The sequence below is a fragment of the Macaca mulatta genome, chromosome 15 (genome assembly GCF_049350105.2).
Source record: "Macaca mulatta isolate MMU2019108-1 chromosome 15, T2T-MMU8v2.0, whole genome shotgun sequence".
Lineage (NCBI taxonomy): Eukaryota > Metazoa > Chordata > Mammalia > Primates > Cercopithecidae > Macaca > Macaca mulatta.
The window spans coordinates 59,924,905-59,941,706 of NC_133420.1; the positions used below are offsets into that span (position 1 = coordinate 59,924,905).

Consider the following 16,802-nt stretch of genomic DNA (forward strand, 5'->3'; position numbering starts at 1 on the left):
ACAGGATTTTCCAGACCCCGCCCTCTGCCATGTTTCCAGTCCTTTGTGATATCACAGCTCTGATCTGTCACTGTCATCCTCAGGGATGGTTATGGCTGCCCCTCCCTACCCCCTACTACTGCCTAAATTGCCCCAAGCCCTTTCAGTATAAGAGAATGGGCCCACACCCTGGCAGGGAGGCAGGGGGCTTGGCTGAAAGCAGGGCCTACTGCTATTCCCAAATTTCTTCTTTCTGCTCTCTGGACTTTCAGAAAAAGATACAAGCTATGCAACATTGAAAAGCATGATTCTGGAACTTTTACGAGAGTGTGCACATGTGTGGAAAAGCTGTTATAATTCCCCAAATCTAAAACCTTTCCCCTCACCCCTGAATCTTCCAGTAAGTTGCTACTTCAGAGAGAAGAACCTGGTGTATCTGCATTTCCTACTCTCAGGATACCTCCCCATGCTCTAGAATGAACATATCCTAGTTTGAGAAGCACCTCAAACTCTTTATGCTGCTCTATGGCGTCCCCCAAGATCCTCATCCAGCCTCATCCCCTGTTTGGCCTCTCCCCAACCCTGGATTCTGGGCTGCCCCTCCTTCCCCCCAGACTTGGCAGCATCTTGCCCCCTCTTTCTCACCATCCAGAAGCGGAGTGTGTGTTCACAGCTTCCTGCAGCAGGCATGACCTGGTTCTGCATCGGATCTTTCTCCAGGGCCCTCTAATGGTCAAGGAGCACCAAAGTGAGAGCTCTGGCTTTCATTTTGGTTCTGTGGAGCCCTGGGAAAGCCTTGTACCTCTCTGGGAAGAGATTAGCCAGATGGGTGATCCCATGGGCCCCATCCAAATCTAACAGCCTGGGAGCACCGAACCAAGTGGTCCTTGCAACTTGGTTGTCATAGCAACGAAGACACCAAATGGTCCACAAGTGGCAGAGCTGGTTACTTAACTGTCAGCAGGTGGTCAGGAGGTCAGCTGTGAAGATATGGTTCCCTCGGTCTACTCAAGAAGTAGACATGGTGAGCCCAGGGTCTAGACCATGGGGCTGGCCAGATGCTAGTACAGTGATGATAATGGCTACTAGTGACTGAATAAGCAGTGCGGGCCAGGCATTGTGCGTGATGCTGCACACTGGATTAATTCACTTCATCGTGCATTAAACACGTATTTGTTGACATATGTGTAGTGCCTTGTTCTGGGAGCTGGGGATTCAGAGATGAGTCAAGTTACCCTTACTTCAGTGGGGAAGACAGACAAGTAAGTGGATTTGAGCCATATTGGAGGGAAGCACAGGGTGCTCCAGGCTCACAGAGGAAGAAGTGGCCACAAGCCTGATGGGACAGAGACATGGTTTCTCAGAGCAGAGGAGCCTGGGCTAAGGTAGGAAGGGTGAGTAGCAGCCGTGCAGGCAAAGTGAGTAGGAGGGGAGGGAAGGGCACTCTGGAGGGATAGACTTGCAGAATGGGTGGGGGGCGGAGTGGCAATATGAATAAATAAATGAATGAGTGAATGAATGAATGGCAGTCCTGTTTTAGGACTCACTGCCAAGGCAGGATATGAGAAATGTGATAGAGAATTGAGCAGAAGTCAGTTGGTAAAGACTGCATAGGATCTTCACCATCTTTATCTTTAGCACATCTTGAATGTGCTAAGGAGCTCAGAGTTTGATCTGCAAACCTCAGGAAGCCATGCACAGATTTCACACAATCATCTAGGAGTGAACCCTTCCTCTGCTCTTTGGCGATGGGTGAATGGGGCAGGATTCGTGGCAAGGATGCAGGGAGGCTGTTGCTGTTCACTAAGTAAGGAATGATGGTGACCAAACTCAGGGCAGTGGGGCTGGAGGGTTGGAGCTGATTAAGGAGCTAGTTTTGAGCAGACAGAACCAACAGTTTCTGGTTATGGCTTGGATGAGGGTTGAAGAAGAGGAGTGAGTCTAAGATGACTCCCAAGTTCCTGACCATTGTCAGAAATGGAAAACACAGGAGGAGGAAAGGGCCTCTTAGGAAGGCTGGTGGATTCAGCTTGGGACAGTTGTGTTGGAGGTGCCTGAGAGAATCCAACTGGAAGAGTCCGGTGGGAAACTGGAGAAAAGCTGGGGCTGGGGAGAGAGATTTGGAGTCCACGGCACAAAGAGAACAGTTGTGGCTGGGGTCATGAAGGAGGTGGCCCAGGGAGAGTGATGGGAGCAAAGAGCTAAGGACAGAACACCAGCATTTAGGGATGGGTAGAAAGGTCAGAAGCTGATGATGAGGATTATGAGCAGGAGTGGCCAGGGAGGCAGGAGGGCAGCCAGCAGAGAGCAGCATGGGAGCCAGTGGGTGAGTTTCGTTATGATGAATCTGACAACCGCTGCGCAAGGCACATAGGGTTATCCCTTTCTCAGAGATGAAGGAGTTGAGGCTCCAGGAGATTAAGACCCAAAGTTTTCAGCTAATCAGAGGTGGAGCTGTGATTTGAGCCCAGGTCTCTGATCAAAAACTAATAAGCTGTTTTTACCATACCATGTTTAGCAACACAGGGTTTTGCACAAAGTAGATGATGAATAGATATTTGCTGGATGAATGGATGGATGGATGGATGGATGGATGGATGGATGAATGGGTAGGTACTGTCAGCAGCAAAAAATGCTAAAAATTTTCAACAAACAAGCAGAAAGATCTTGGAGCATGCCTGGAAGCAAGTCCACAGAACGGAAGCAGCTTAGAACTTTTTATAGCATTGCAGACGTGGTGATGACAAAGGCTTGCCTTCCTTCCACTGCTCTGTTAACGATCTTTTAAAGTCCTTTCAGAGCCAGTGTTTTTTTCCCCCTCTTCTTTCCATTCTTGCTTGCAAACGAAAGATGATTTTAGAATCCAGGCCTTCTTTATTTTGCTAAAGTACATGATGAGTAAAATGGCCTCTCAGTCAGCACTTTCCAATTTTGAAAGATGCTAAAAACTGATCTTTAAAAGCATATTTTTCTACTTTATGCATCAAAGGGCCATGAGGCCTGCTGGAGGGGATGGATGAACAGCAGGAAGGTGGCACCACCTGCAAGGCTGGGCCTCACTGTGGAGGGCAGGAAGCGGCTGGGATGGGGAGCAGGTGTGTGGGCCAGGGCCTGGCTGGTCTCCTGGTGGCTGCCCCACCCATTCTCTTTCAGCCTGTTCTTCTCCTTGGGGCAGGACCCAGCTGGATCCCAATGCCCCAGAAAGCAACGAAGACCCCATTTACCTGACCCAGGAGAGCCTCTGGCTGATGCTCAGTAATTGTTTGTTGAATGAATGAATGAGTCACAGGGGTCACTGTGCACTTTCCTGTTAACCACACTGATATAATGAATGTAATCCCATGTAGAGCTTTCAAAAATAGATTTTCCTTAAAAATAAAGTTGGACGCTCACTATGTGCTAGGCGCTGTGTTAAGCACTTTACAAGGACTATTTCACTTAGTCTTCCCAGAAATCCGGTAAGGAAAGTACTACCATTATCCTCATTTTACAGATGAGGAAATTGGGGCTGAGATGGAAAAGGAGCAACCAGAGGCCACCCATGGTTGGTTTGTAGAGCTGAGATGCAAACAAAGCTCAAAGCAAGTCCGAAACCTCTTAATTGGGAAGCTCTGTGGGCTCCGGGAATTTCTTGAGGGATTAACTGTCAAGAAGGTAGAAAGGGCTAGAACACTGTGGCAGGGCAGCAGAGTGTGGTTGACTGGGGTCTTGTCTCTGCCACCAACTCCCCAGGGGCCCTTAGAAGCTCCTTTCTCCTCATCTGGCCTCAGTTTTCCTATATGTAAAGTGAGGAAGAAGGTTAGATGATGCCTGCATGGACTCAGGGTTTGCCTGCCCTGGTGGGAGGAGAACAGGGGAGGTTGCAAGACCCCTGAGAACAGTCAGCTTTAGCCTCCAGCCTGTACAGAATTGCTCTAGGGCTTGCCCATGAGACCAGGGCAGACTGATTGCAGGAACCAAAGGAAAACCAGCCCTAGAGAGGGCTAGAGAGTCCAGGCGGGGCTGGGGTTGGGGGTGAGGTTCTGCCCTGCCCACCTGCCCAGGCAGAGCTCTGGGCTAAGAGCCAGAGGCGCAGGAATGTTGTCTGTCACAGCCTTGAACCCTTTGTGGGGTGCTGAACATCTCACCTTCATGACGTGTCCTTCCATCCACAGGGGAATGATGTGCGGATCATCCTTGGCCAGTTTGACCAGAATATGGCAGCAAAAGTATTCTGTTGTGTAAGTAAAACAGTTGTATCATTCGTGTCTTTGGGGAGGTTCGTGAAGCTTTTTCCCATACTCCTTCTCTCCCTGCTCAGTCTGTGAGTGGGATCGTAGGACTGGAGCCTGGGTTCCTGGAAGCAGAAGAGTTAGGTTCACTGTTCTTTCCTCTTTCCAGGGAGCTAACACCCCAGGGCTCAGAATAATACTGTCATCGAGGAACCAGGGACCTCAGTCTAACCCATTGTCTAAGCCTTATTGGCTAATTCTAAGTCTGCTCACCTTAGCTAGGGAGATACCAGAAATCAGGGTGAGGCTGAAGTGACTCAGACCCACTCCCTGCCCTGTAGGTAGGGCTCAGAGTCAGGTTAGGGACAAATTATTAACTATTGATTTTCTACTCCTGAATCCTTTACAGCTGTCTAGTGTGTGACAGGTGACAAAGGTGACCTTTTTATGCCTTATCTCATTTAATCTTTTCAATAACCATGTGAAACAATTATGATTTTCCCATTTTACAGATGAGGAACTAGAGCTCCATAGAGTAAAGGGGCTTGTCCAAGGGCCCTCAGCCAATTCATGGCAGAGCCAAGGCTCCATCTCCATTCACCTGATCCCTAATCTAGCTTCTAAAAAAATATATTTTCTCCATATGATCTCTAGCTTAAGTTAGATGTAGGGGACATAACACAGGAGCTAAGTCAGTTTCCATTTTGATGTCCCAGCTCCCAATCCTCCCTATCATGTCAGGAGAAAAGTCAACAGAATGAAAGCCTAGACAGGTGAGTCACTGTCTACCCAATAAGCTTCACCTTTTAGACTGAGGTCATTCTAGGTGTAGTGTGTTGTGATGGGCCACAGATCTCTGTCCTCTTTGATCTTTTTGTCAGTAATGTGGATGAGGTTATAAATAGTAATTCTAGAAATCATGAAATACATTGGATGACAGAGTCTGAGTGCAAAGAACTTTAGCAGGTTGGAATGTTTGATTATATCCAAGCAGAGTAAATTGTCCTAACATATTATATTAGAACAAAGCTGCCTAAGCCCAAGTGGTAGAGGCATAGCTGAGAAGTACTGCGTGTTGAGAAGAGAAGGGACTTTGGGTGTTCCAGATGACCCCCAGTTTACTGCAGGGTCTGGTAACTAAGGTCATCAGCGTGAGGACAGTGCCAGAGAGCTGAGGTGACCTCAGATTGCATGTCTACACCCAGGGCAGGGTAGTCCCTCTGCTCTTTGCTGGAGAGAACCCACCTAGGGAGACCTGCCCAGCTCCTGGTGGCCTGTTTTGGACAGGTGTAGGAATTGAAAAGAGACAAGGAGCGAGGACAGAGTAGTGGCTGGAAGCCATGGTCACGTGTAGTTATTTGAACTTGAAGGCTCAGGAGCAAAACGAGAACTGTCCGATCATCTGATTTAGCCGGGAGGAGGGAGAGGATGTGAGGCTGACCTTTCAAGGGATCTTGGATGGAGGTTGGCACTCAGGAGCCAATCAGCTTGGGCTTGAGTCCCTGCTCTGCTACTTATTATTGAAGTTAGGTATGTTGTTTACACTCTCTGAGCTCCAGTTTTCTCATCTGTAAAATGAGGATTATAACACCTGTCTGATAAGATTGTTGAGCAAAAACCCTCTGCATAGTACCTGATGTACAGTGAACCCTCAGTAAATACCAGTCATCTTTATTTGGTTGTTTATATAGGGTCTCAGGTGTCCAAAGATGGAATGGGCCACCATTTACTGGCAAGTTTTACTGGTAGATTCCACAAAATTGTGTTAAGCATTCTATTTATCAGTGGAGAGTAGCAAGAGGTCTTTCCTCATTGAAATTGAAGGAGGACCATGAGAAAAATGGAAAATATAGAGTGAATAGATTTGATAATTTTACTCCAAAACTCATAAAACCTTGCTCCTTACTACCTAGGGTCCAGAAATAACCCACTTTAAAAAGGAAAACAATGGCCCAAATTTGAGAGCCTGCTTTCTTTTAGAGAAGAAACTCAGTGTTCCCTCTCCAGTATCCCCAGGGCCTTGCGAGGAGCTGGCGCATGGTGGGTGATTGGTGTTGATCGAATGAGGAAAACAAGTAACTTCAGAAAAAATAAATTAATAAAAATGATCCGTGAAGACGCCACACCAGGCCCTGCCCACCTCCAGTTTGCAAGAAACATAGATGGGCCTTATGTTCCGAGTTAAGCCAAACCAAAGCCCTGGTGTGACTGTGATCTCACTCTGCCATGCGCTGGGATGAGTTTCCAAGTGGCTTTCCCAGCCGTGGTTTCTGCTTCTGAACAGACAGCACAGCTCTCTGCCTTTTGACCTGAAGCCCCCTGGCTTGTCTGCCTTCCACACGGCACAGGGACACTACCCCACCTTCTCATCCCATTTTCCTCTTCACTCTTGTTAGTTTTGGTATTTTGAGATGAGGTTGCTCTTAAAGAGTCTTCACTCGCTGCTCCATTCCAAGGAGTTTCTCAGAGGCTTTGGGCTGAGTGTAGAGTCCACATGTTGGTTCCCAGATGGAATCTGCCCTCGAGGACTTATGGTCTTGTCTGGTTAGGAAGGAGTTCTTCTGGAAGGTCCAGAAGATCCTAAGGAGACTGTTCAATGTTTTCACGCTGGATCAAGATTGGTAAGTGAAAGAGGGAGGAGACGCTCAGAGCAGAGACCCCCGAGAGAGCTTTCCTGTCCCTATTGGAGTCAGAGCAGAGACACACGGAGCCAGCCATGTCTCTGCCATCCAAATGCTGCCCTGGAAACTTTACAGCGTGTTGCTGTGTTCTTGAGATTGGAACTGCCACCCAATGGGATCGCAGACTCCAGCAAATGCAAGGCCTATTTATAGCCCTGTGGCAAATGTTCATTTTGGCATCAGCACAGTATGAGCATGGCATGTTGCTTTTGTCTTCTCCTCTGTCCTCAGTGGTCTGTTCTAAATTCTCAAGCACTCTAATGTGAGTTCTGGTTTTAGCTCTGCCAGCTGTGTGACCTCAATCAGGTCGCTTTACATCTCTGGTCCCCAGCTGCCTCTTCTCTGAAATGGAAGCAATGATGCCTACCCCGTCTGCTTTATGGAGTTGTCGAGAGGCTTCAATGAGGCCACCAAAGGGAAAGCTTCACCCCAGCTGTTAACTGCCTTACTGATGCGAGGGTTTATTACTATTACTGTTGTAAACCTTAATATAAAAAGGAAATGTCTTTTTGCATGGGGAGTGGAGGAGGCAAAAGGAAACTTAATTAAATGATGAAATTAGATTTTTTTTTTAATTGTGTCATAGCTACATGTCTACAACCAGTAAGAACCAAAGTGGCTCGTGGGGCTGAAGTGTGTGAACTCAGGATGGCCCACCCTCACTCAATAGTACCCATTTGTCAGTCATAGGTCCTAAGACCACATTTCTACAAGATGCAGAGAAAATGGAGGTGTGGTGGCTCATGCCTGTGATCCCAACACTTTGAGAGGCCAAGGCTGGAAGATAGCCTAAGCCCATGAGTTAGACCAGCCTGGGCAGCATGGCAAGACCTCATCTCTACAAAAAATTTAAAAATTAGCTGGCATAGTGACATGTGCCTGTAGTCCCAGCTACTCAGGAGGCTGAGGTGGGAGGATTGCTGGAGCCCAGAAGTTCGAGGCTGCAGTGAGCTATAATCATGCCACAGCATTCCAGTCTGAGTGACAGAGCCAGACCCTGTCTCAGGAAAAAAGAAAACAAAAATCAAGGTGACCAAGTAAATTAGAAATGCATTCATTCGGTCAATCCACAACCATTGATTGAGTAGCCCCTGTATACCAGGTACTGTGGAAAGCCCTGGGGCTCCAGGAGAGAACTGGCACAGCCCCACCCTCCCAAAACTCCCCATCTGGCAGAGGAGACAGAGAAGCATACCAGTGTCTAGTTAAAACTCATGTGTCCAACAACCTCAGCCCTTCTGTCCATAGGAATACTGAAGTGGAGTCCTGGAGGCATTTCTGCAGTTGCATTAGACAGTGGATGATCTATCCAAGTCCAGTCTACCTCCCTTGCAGGAGAGCCTCGCTCGAAGTCCGCTTACTTTTGCTCTACAAATATGCTTAGCAATCCAGGCACCCTACTTTCCAAGCCTATAGTAGTTTAAAAGCAGCAAATTCAGAGTGAGGGAGAAGGACTTGATGATAGTGAAAAATGACAGTGTAGACCTGACAGCTAGAAAGGAGACAAAAAGGCATGGAAAGTGGATCCAAAGTCTAAGTACAACTGTCTGGGGCCATCTGGTGCTTGGGCAGTCTCCTCTAAGCCCAAGAGTACCACTGTGCATAGCCCAGAACAGTGACTGATGTTCAGAATGAAACTATGGGTTACCAAGAGGAGAAGAGAAAGAGAAGGGGTAGCTAAAATGTTCCTGTACATAGTGTTTGCCATGCATGATACACAAATTATCTCATTTAATTCTTAAACCAATCCAGTGGGGCAGGCTTTGCTTTCCACTGTCTCTCCATGGGAAAAGTGGGGCTCCAGGAGTTGTGTGCACGAGTTACCTGGCAGGCATATGGCATAAAATCTTCTATTGTTTGACTGTATTTTTTTTTCCCCAAAAGGTCAGAAGCTATGTTAGAAAAAGTTTTGTCTTCATCAAAATTGACTAATGTTCTAAACAAAATGTATTATCATTCAGATGGAATAAGCTTCTGTTTTCTGGAAAACTCACTTACAAGAAACAGCTACAACAGGACAGTAGCTGGTTGAAGAACTGTCAGAGCTGCTCTGATTTTCTGCTCTGAACTTCCTGCTCAGTGCTGCCTCTCAATTAATTATCACATGGTCTTAATTATCATGTGTGAAGAAAATCTGCCTTTGTGTCTGATCAGAAGGCCTTTTCATATCCTCACTCTGTGTCTTCTTTTTATTTTTTTTTTGTGACAGAGTCTCGCTGTGTCACTCAGGCCGGAGTACAGTGGTGCGATCTCAGCTCACTGCAACCTCCGCCTCCCAGGTTCAAGCGATTCTCTTTCCTCAGCCTCCCGAGTAGCTGGGATTACAGGTGTGTGCCACCATGCCCAACTAATTTTCATATTTTTTAGTAGAGACGAGGTTTCACCATGTTGGCCAGGCTGGTGTTGAACTCCTGACCTGAAGTGATCCGTCCACCTTAGCCTCCCAAAGTGCTGGGATTACAAGCGTGAGCCACCGCGCCCAGCCGCTCTGCATCTATTAATTCTTAACATACCTTCCTGATAAGTGGAGCTGTCTCCTTGCCACAACCATATAAGATTGAGAAAACTTCCAAAAATCTTTTTGTTTTGTTTTGCTAAGAGGGGAACTTCACGAATGGACTTTGAGTCTTGTCCCTTTGACTTACCAGCATATGTGTTGAGAAAATTTCATCTGTAAAATTTAGATGATAGTACATACCTCATAGGGTAGTTGTGAGAATAAAATAATATATAAAAATGGCCACACACATAATGAGACCTCAATACACGTGGGATCTCTGTCAGTAAAAGATGAGAGTTGTGAAGCCTCACAGGCTCTGCCATTGATTAAATGACCTGGGATTACTAGGGTGACCCTTGTATTCAAAAGTCTAGTCCCCAGCCAGGATCTGGCATTTCTTCTTAAAAAAAAAAAGTTTCTGTAAACTAAATTTCATTCATTAGAGAGAAGCCCAGGAGACTGCCTGCTTTTCTTCAGCTGGGATTTTGTTAGGTAATTAAAATATGAGAGTTTTCTGTATTTTCCACAACAGTTTTGTTTGGGGCAACATTATAATGTAATTGCTAGAAAAATGACTGCAATCTGAGGTTGCATTATGAGAAGTACAGTGTCTAAAATGAGGGAAGCGAAGGTCCTGTATCATCGAAGGAGTCTAGTGAAGAGACAGCGTGATCACTGCCTCGAGGTGGTTGAAGGGGTCTTTTGTTAAGCAATGTCTATTTAATCTTCAGATGCTTCACTGAACCAATGGGTGGAGACCACAGAGAGGGGACCTGAGCTTAAGTCAAGGAACAAATCTTTTAACTCACATGTACCCCAATGAGTTACTCCACACTGCAGCCTGGACTTTCTCGGGTATTAAGGGAGTTTTAGAGGAGTAGCCTCTGGACTTGGGATGAGGGGAGTGACCCTCTGACTCTTAGACTTGATGGTAACTTTTCTCTAACATACAGGAGTTGTTGGTAGCTCTGGCCACCCTTATGACCCTCGCTTTAGCCTCCTGGAGCCTAAGAGGGAAGCAGCAAGAATCTTCCTAGAATCCAGAGCAATCTCAGGCTCCTCTCACTACACCCTCCTGTCCTCTCACACTAACCCTGCTGTAGGCCAAGGGATGCGACATGAATGGTTTCCCAACGTCTCCTTCTAATGTGGGTGGCTCCCCAGGGATGAATGGAAAGATTGTTTAAGGTTTCAGTTTAGAATGCATGCAGTCCAACCATGCACAGAGGAAATTTCCATCCACCTCTGCTCTCTGTAGTCACTTCTGGGTATTTTGTTTACTGATGGGAACATTATCACCCCTTAGAAACTTTATTCTGAACCCAATTTTGATGGAATCTGACAGTCCTACAAACTGGGACTTTTCTGCTCGAATCAAAGCTATCAAAAACCATATTTTCCTGATATAAAATAATGACAATAAGAATTAGAGTCAAGTAGGGGTGACTTTTTTTCTTTCAATGAAAACAAGCAGTGCAGCTTTGTACCCTTGAAGTCGGTAGACCTAGATCCAGGTCTGATTTTTCTCCCTGACTGTTTGACCTTGGAAAAGTTACTTGCCCTCTCTGATTTTTAGTTTCCTCCTCTCTAGAATGAGGATGATAAACCACCTCCCAGAGTGAATGTGAGTGACAATCAAATAAGATCCATGTAAGATATAAAAATGTAAGGGACTTTTTTTAGGACCTGAATTTATACACACTGTGTTTTGGATAAAGATTCAGAGAGATTTCTCAGTTTGCCAAGTGGCATCTTATATAAACTGCATACTTAGATTAAATTGTCTTGGCCCCTTAAAATTGTTCCCCCTGGGTTGTGTTATGAGGCATGGCCTCAGCTTTTAGTAAAGATCTATACAAAAATTAGCTTTATGAAATCTCTTTCCTGTAGAGGTTGTGTTGATACTAAGCTGGCTACTTTGACAGTATCCTCCCCATATGGGACATTTTTAGGGTTAGAGACTAGAAAATACTTTGTTTCCCCAAAGATCTGGTATGTTTTCTCCTTACTGATAATGAGAGTTGTGTAAATAATCTTGTTGCCCTTTTCTCTTGGGCTGCTGGGAAGTTCATGGTGAAATTTGCAGCTTAATGATGAATAGGGTTAGAACCTTTGGTCTGTTTGTCTGCATTCTGTTCCTTCTATCTTCAGGAAACATAATTTATATTTTTCTGGGCCCTTATGTTTTAATATTTATTCAGTACTTATTATTTTATTATACATGTTATCCGTAAACTACCTTGGATTCTTTGACAAATAACAAGAAAGAAACCAAACAAGTAATTAAACATTTCCTAAATCCTCTGGTAAGAGGAAGCCTTCCTCCCCACCTATCTTCCAGGGCACAGAGCCTTGAACTATGCAACTCTCGGTGCCTTCATAGTCATTCCATCTTTTGCAGGCATATGAGGAGAACATGTATGGTAGTAAATACCAGTGGATCATCCCGGGCTGGTACGAGCCTTCTTGGTGGGAGCAGGTGCACACGGAAGCCAACTCATCCCGCTGCCTCCGGAAGAATCTGCTTGCTGCCATGGAGGGCTACATTGGCGTGGATTTCGAGCCCCTGAGCTCCAAGCAGATCAAGACCATCTCAGGAAAGGTCAGTGCCTTGGTCCCCATTTCAACCTTCCAGCCCACCTCCTTTGATCATCTTGTCTGATGACATTGGCCAAAAGTGCACATTTATTGTCCTGTGTCACTTTGAGCAAATCACTTGAGCCTCTTGTACCTGTAAAATGTGGTTATGTACAACCCTCCACTGCTTACCTCTCTAGGCAACTGTGAGAACCAAATGAGGTAAGGATACTGTGAAGCACATAACACAGTATACATGTTATGTATACACATATGGATGGAGTCCTGGCATCAACTTCAGGGCCCTCTAGACTCTGCAGAGGTTCATCCCATGCTCCTCTTACATAAGATGTCATTCTCAGTTGTGGCGATGCTCTCCTGGAGGAGAGGAAAGACGCCTTAAGTAGACTTTGAGAAACACATGCTGTAGGGCTGCCAGACTGCATCAAACCCCAATTTTGCCACTACCACCTGTGTGACCTTGAACCTGAGTTCTCCAAGCCTCTGCTTCTATATCTGCGTGGATATATCTTTTTAGGGGCCACTATTCAGTCCACTATTGTGATCTTGGGATGTCCCTTCTATATCTTCTATATTTCTGCTTCTATATCTGTGATAACCCCCTTCTGGGGGTTATCAGGAGGATTGATGGCAGATGGTGCAAGCCACTAGCATGGTATCTGGCACCTCGATGCTGTTATGACTGTGAGCAGGACTTTGGACAGGGTGTGTCAGCCTGAGGGCCTCTGCATGCTTCCGTGAGGGGTGTTACTAATTCCTGCCCTGCTTATCTCGTAGGGCTATTGCGAGGACCACGTAATACAGGACATGTAAAAGTATTCCCAAAGCACACCATTCTCTATCATTGTAAGTCTTATCAAAGATCAGGTTATGATAGCCCTGGTAAAGGTGGTAACATCCATTTCTCAATTCTGAACAGCAGCCAAAATTCAACACAGCAGTGCACATAATTCTTTTCTGTGTTCAGATAGTTAAATTATTCACCCAACCTCCAGGGTTCTTACAGACCAAATTTTATATCAAGAAAAAGCTTTATAATAAAGAAAAATATATGTATATAATTTTATGTATTATGTAATCTCAATCGGAACCAACTCTACACGAATGATTTATCGATTTGTCAAGAAATGGCAAATCATTAAGACATATGTTGTAAACAGCGCTTTAGCTCGTACTGGCACCTGGTTAGAAAATGTTGAAAGAAATATTTTCCTACCAAAATCAATGCATATATAACGTTTTTTGAGATGTTGAATAATGAGCAGAAATAACTCATTTATTCAGTAAGTGTTATTTTTAAAGGTGTCAAATTTTGCAATTTATTAACATCCTCGGGTCCAGGGATACCCTGTATTTTAATCTAAAAATATCATAAAATTTGAGGAAAACACAAAACCTAAGGGAAAAAAATATCCATGAAAGCAGATGGTACAATAACTAACTGGAGAGGCTTCAGGAAGACCAAAGACTTAAATGGTTGCACAGGAGATCTGTGAGGCTGTCAGGATGAGAGCCATGAGACACTGCAGGAAGGACATCCCTCGGGTGTAGTTCTAACGGTGTGGCTTTCAGCCAGGGTGGGAGCCATGCAGGGCTGTGTGCAGGGTTGTGAGCAGTACACAAGAGTGCATTGTAGGAAGATCATTTTTTGTAGTGTATTTTGGAGGAAATGTTTTGGCATTTGTAACAACATCCCCCAGATCACTGACTTTCCTTTTCTAAATGTTTTTATTTGGGATTGGTGAAGAGGCTGACCTCTTGCCCATCACTGTCCCATGCATGGGACACCTTGGGGCTGTTCACCCCACTGTTTTGGGGAACCTACTCATAAGCCCACCCCCTGGAAGGGACAGGACCATTGAGGTGGCTTCCAAAAGTACAGGAGGCCCAATCCCTGTCCCCATGGTCTTTGAAGCAAGAGGAAGCATTTCTTACATTACCCCACAGTTACTAGATGGTTGAAGTTACACAAGGAAATTTGTAGCCTCTTTGCTTCTTGGAATCAGGGGGTCCCAGAGCTGCTCTTAGACATTATGGAGTCCAGCTTCCCATCAGATTCTCAGATCTTCCAGTAGCAAAGGAATTCTCTCCCTTAATTCTTCTACCCCTAGGTCCCCCTGGAGCTACTCAGATCCTGTTGACCCCTCTGTCCCACACAGTCCTTCAGTGACCACAGAGTCACTGCTTCTCCAAACTAAATAGCACTAGTCCTTCCAATTGTTAGCTCACAGGTCTGGGGCTGGGACTAAGCATGAAATTAAAAGGGTGCCAGATACATCGGTAATCAAGATTAAACAAAGTATGTTAATGCAATTTTAAAAATAATGCCAAAAAAAAAAAAAAAAAACCTGTGATGAACAAATTGTCAAAATTTTAAATAAAGACCAGATTCACAGGACAGGGATTAGGGTGAGGAAAGCGAGGTGAGTCATGCCAGTGCAAGGTTGGATTCTATCTTTATTTAAAATTCTGATATTTTGTTCATCATGGATTTCTTGCATTCATTTTTATTTTTAAAATATATCTTTTTTTTTTTTTTTTTTTTGAGACGGAGTCTCGCTCTGTCGCCCAGACTAGAGTGCAGTGGCCAGATCTCAGCTCAGTGCAAGCTCCACCTCCCGGGTTTACGCCATTCTCCTGCCTCAGCCTCCCGAGTAGCTGGGACTACAGGCGCCCGCCACCTCGCCCGGCTAGTTTTTTGTGTTTTTTAAGTAGAGATGGGGTTTCACTGGGTTAGCCAGGATGGTCTCAATCTCCTGACCTCGTGATCTGCCCGTCTCGGCCATATTTTTTTATCTTGATTACAGATATGGCTTAGCTCTGTGTCCCTACCCAAATCTTGTCTTGAATCGTACTCCCATAATTTCAATGTGTTGTGGGAGGGACCCGGTGGGAGATAATTGAATCATGGGGACGGTTTCCCCCATACTGTTCTCGTGGTAGAGAATAAGTTTCACAAGATCTGATTGTTTGATAAGGGGAAATTCGTTTTGCTTGGCTCTCATCCTTTCTGTTGTCTGCCACCGTGTGAGATGTGCCTTTTACCTTCTGCCATGATTGTGAGGCTTCCCCAGCCACCTGGAATTGTGAGTCCAATAAACCTCTTTCTTTTGTAAATCACCCAGTCTCAGGTATGTCTTTATCGGCAGCATGAAAATGGACTAACACAATTACCGAGATTTTTTGGCTCTCCCTTAAATTTTGCACCTGAAATTAGTGCTTTATTCACCTCACCCTGGTACAGCCCTGCACAGGTTGTGTTTGTCAAACCCCTCCCCATGATCAGCCTGTTCCTTTGTTGCACATGCTTTTGTTGAACATTCTCTCTAGAGGGTGTGGGCCCCAGAGTTGAATAAAGCATTCCTATTTATGGTCTAACCACAAGCCAACTTCTCCAAACAGCCTTCAAAAGTCTATGGTCAAACATAGTTCTAGAAACTCAAGAAGTGTTTCTTGAATTTGAATTTGCATTATATATAACTGCTTGGGGCCATGGTCAGCCTGGCACTGGCTGCCTGATTGATGCCTGTATTTTGGGATCCATCAATGTCCATGAAAACAAGCAAATACTTGTAAAACTACAGCAAGCCAATGGGCTCTTGTCATCCTCACTATTGTGCATATGGAAAACCTAAGAGCCAGAGAAGGGAAGGGACATCCCAAGATCACGAAAGTAGGTTGAATAGTGGCCCCTGAAAAGATATATCCACGTTGTAACCCTTGGAACCTGGGAGTGTGACCTTCTTTGGAAAAGGGGGGTTTTGCAGATGTAATTAAGGCTCTCAGCCAGGCGCAGTGGCTCACACCTGTAATCCCAGCACTTTGGGAGGCTGAGGCAAGCAGATCACGAGGTCAGGAGATTGAAACCATCCTGGCTAACATGGTGAAACCGCGTCTCTACTAAAAAAATAAAAACAAATTAGCCGGCCGTGGTGGCGGGTGCCTGAGGCAGGAGAATGGCGTGAACCCGGGAGGTGGAGCTTGCAGTGAGTCCAGATCGCGCCACTGCACTCCAGCCTGGGCGACAGAGTGAGACTCCATCTAAAAAAAAAAAAAAAAAAAACTTAAGGTTATCATGATGAGATTTCCTGGATCACCCAGGTAGGCCCTAAACCAATGACAGGTGTCCTGTATGACAGAAAGGCAGAGGGAGAGTTGACACACTGAGAGGAAGGCCATGTGAAGAAGAAGGCAAAGATTGGAGAACACTGAGGATTGCTGATAGCCACCAGCAGCTAGGAGAGAGGCATTGAATGGAGGGGTCTCTCTTAGAGCTTCTAGAAGGAGCCAACCCTCATGATGGGGTTTGGCTCTGTGTCCCCACCCAGGCTCTCATGATGAGATTTCCTGGATTACCTATGTGTCAGGGGAGGGACCTGATGGGAGATGATTGAATCATGGGGGCAATTTCCCCTTTGCTGTTCTTGTGATAGTGAATGAGTTCTCACAAGATCTGGTTGTGCCGGGCGCGGTGGCTCAAGCCTGTAATCCCAGCACTTTGGGAGGCCAACACGGGCGGATCACGAGGTCAGGAGATCAAGACCATCCTGGATAACATGGTGAAACCCCGTCTCTACTAAAAAAAAATACTAAAAAAAAATACGAAAAACTAGCCGGGCAAGGTAGCAGGCGCCTGTAGTCCCAGCTACTAGGGAGGCTGAGGCAGGAGAATGGCGTAAACCTGGGAGGCGGAGCTTGCAGTGAGCCAAATCTGGCCACTGCACTCCAGCCTGGGCTACAGAGCGAGACTCCATCTCAAAAAAAAAAAAAAAAAGATCTGCTTGTTTGAATGTGTGTGGCACTTCCCCCTTCACTCTCTCTCTCTTTCCTTCT

At 45.7% G+C, this 16,802-nt stretch overlaps 1 protein-coding gene across 1 annotated transcript in view; it reads left to right on the forward strand.

Annotated features, from left to right (window-relative positions):
• GABBR2 (gamma-aminobutyric acid type B receptor subunit 2) overlaps positions 1-16,802 on the forward strand; it is a 416,683-nt gene that overhangs the window by 225,065 nt on the left and 174,816 nt on the right. Inside the window, exons 5-6 of the mRNA XM_015117226.3 lie at positions 4,134-4,199; positions 11,773-11,973. Coding sequence (XP_014972712.3) covers positions 4,134-4,199; positions 11,773-11,973 — 267 coding nt within the window. The remainder of the gene's footprint in view (positions 1-4,133; positions 4,200-11,772; positions 11,974-16,802) is intronic.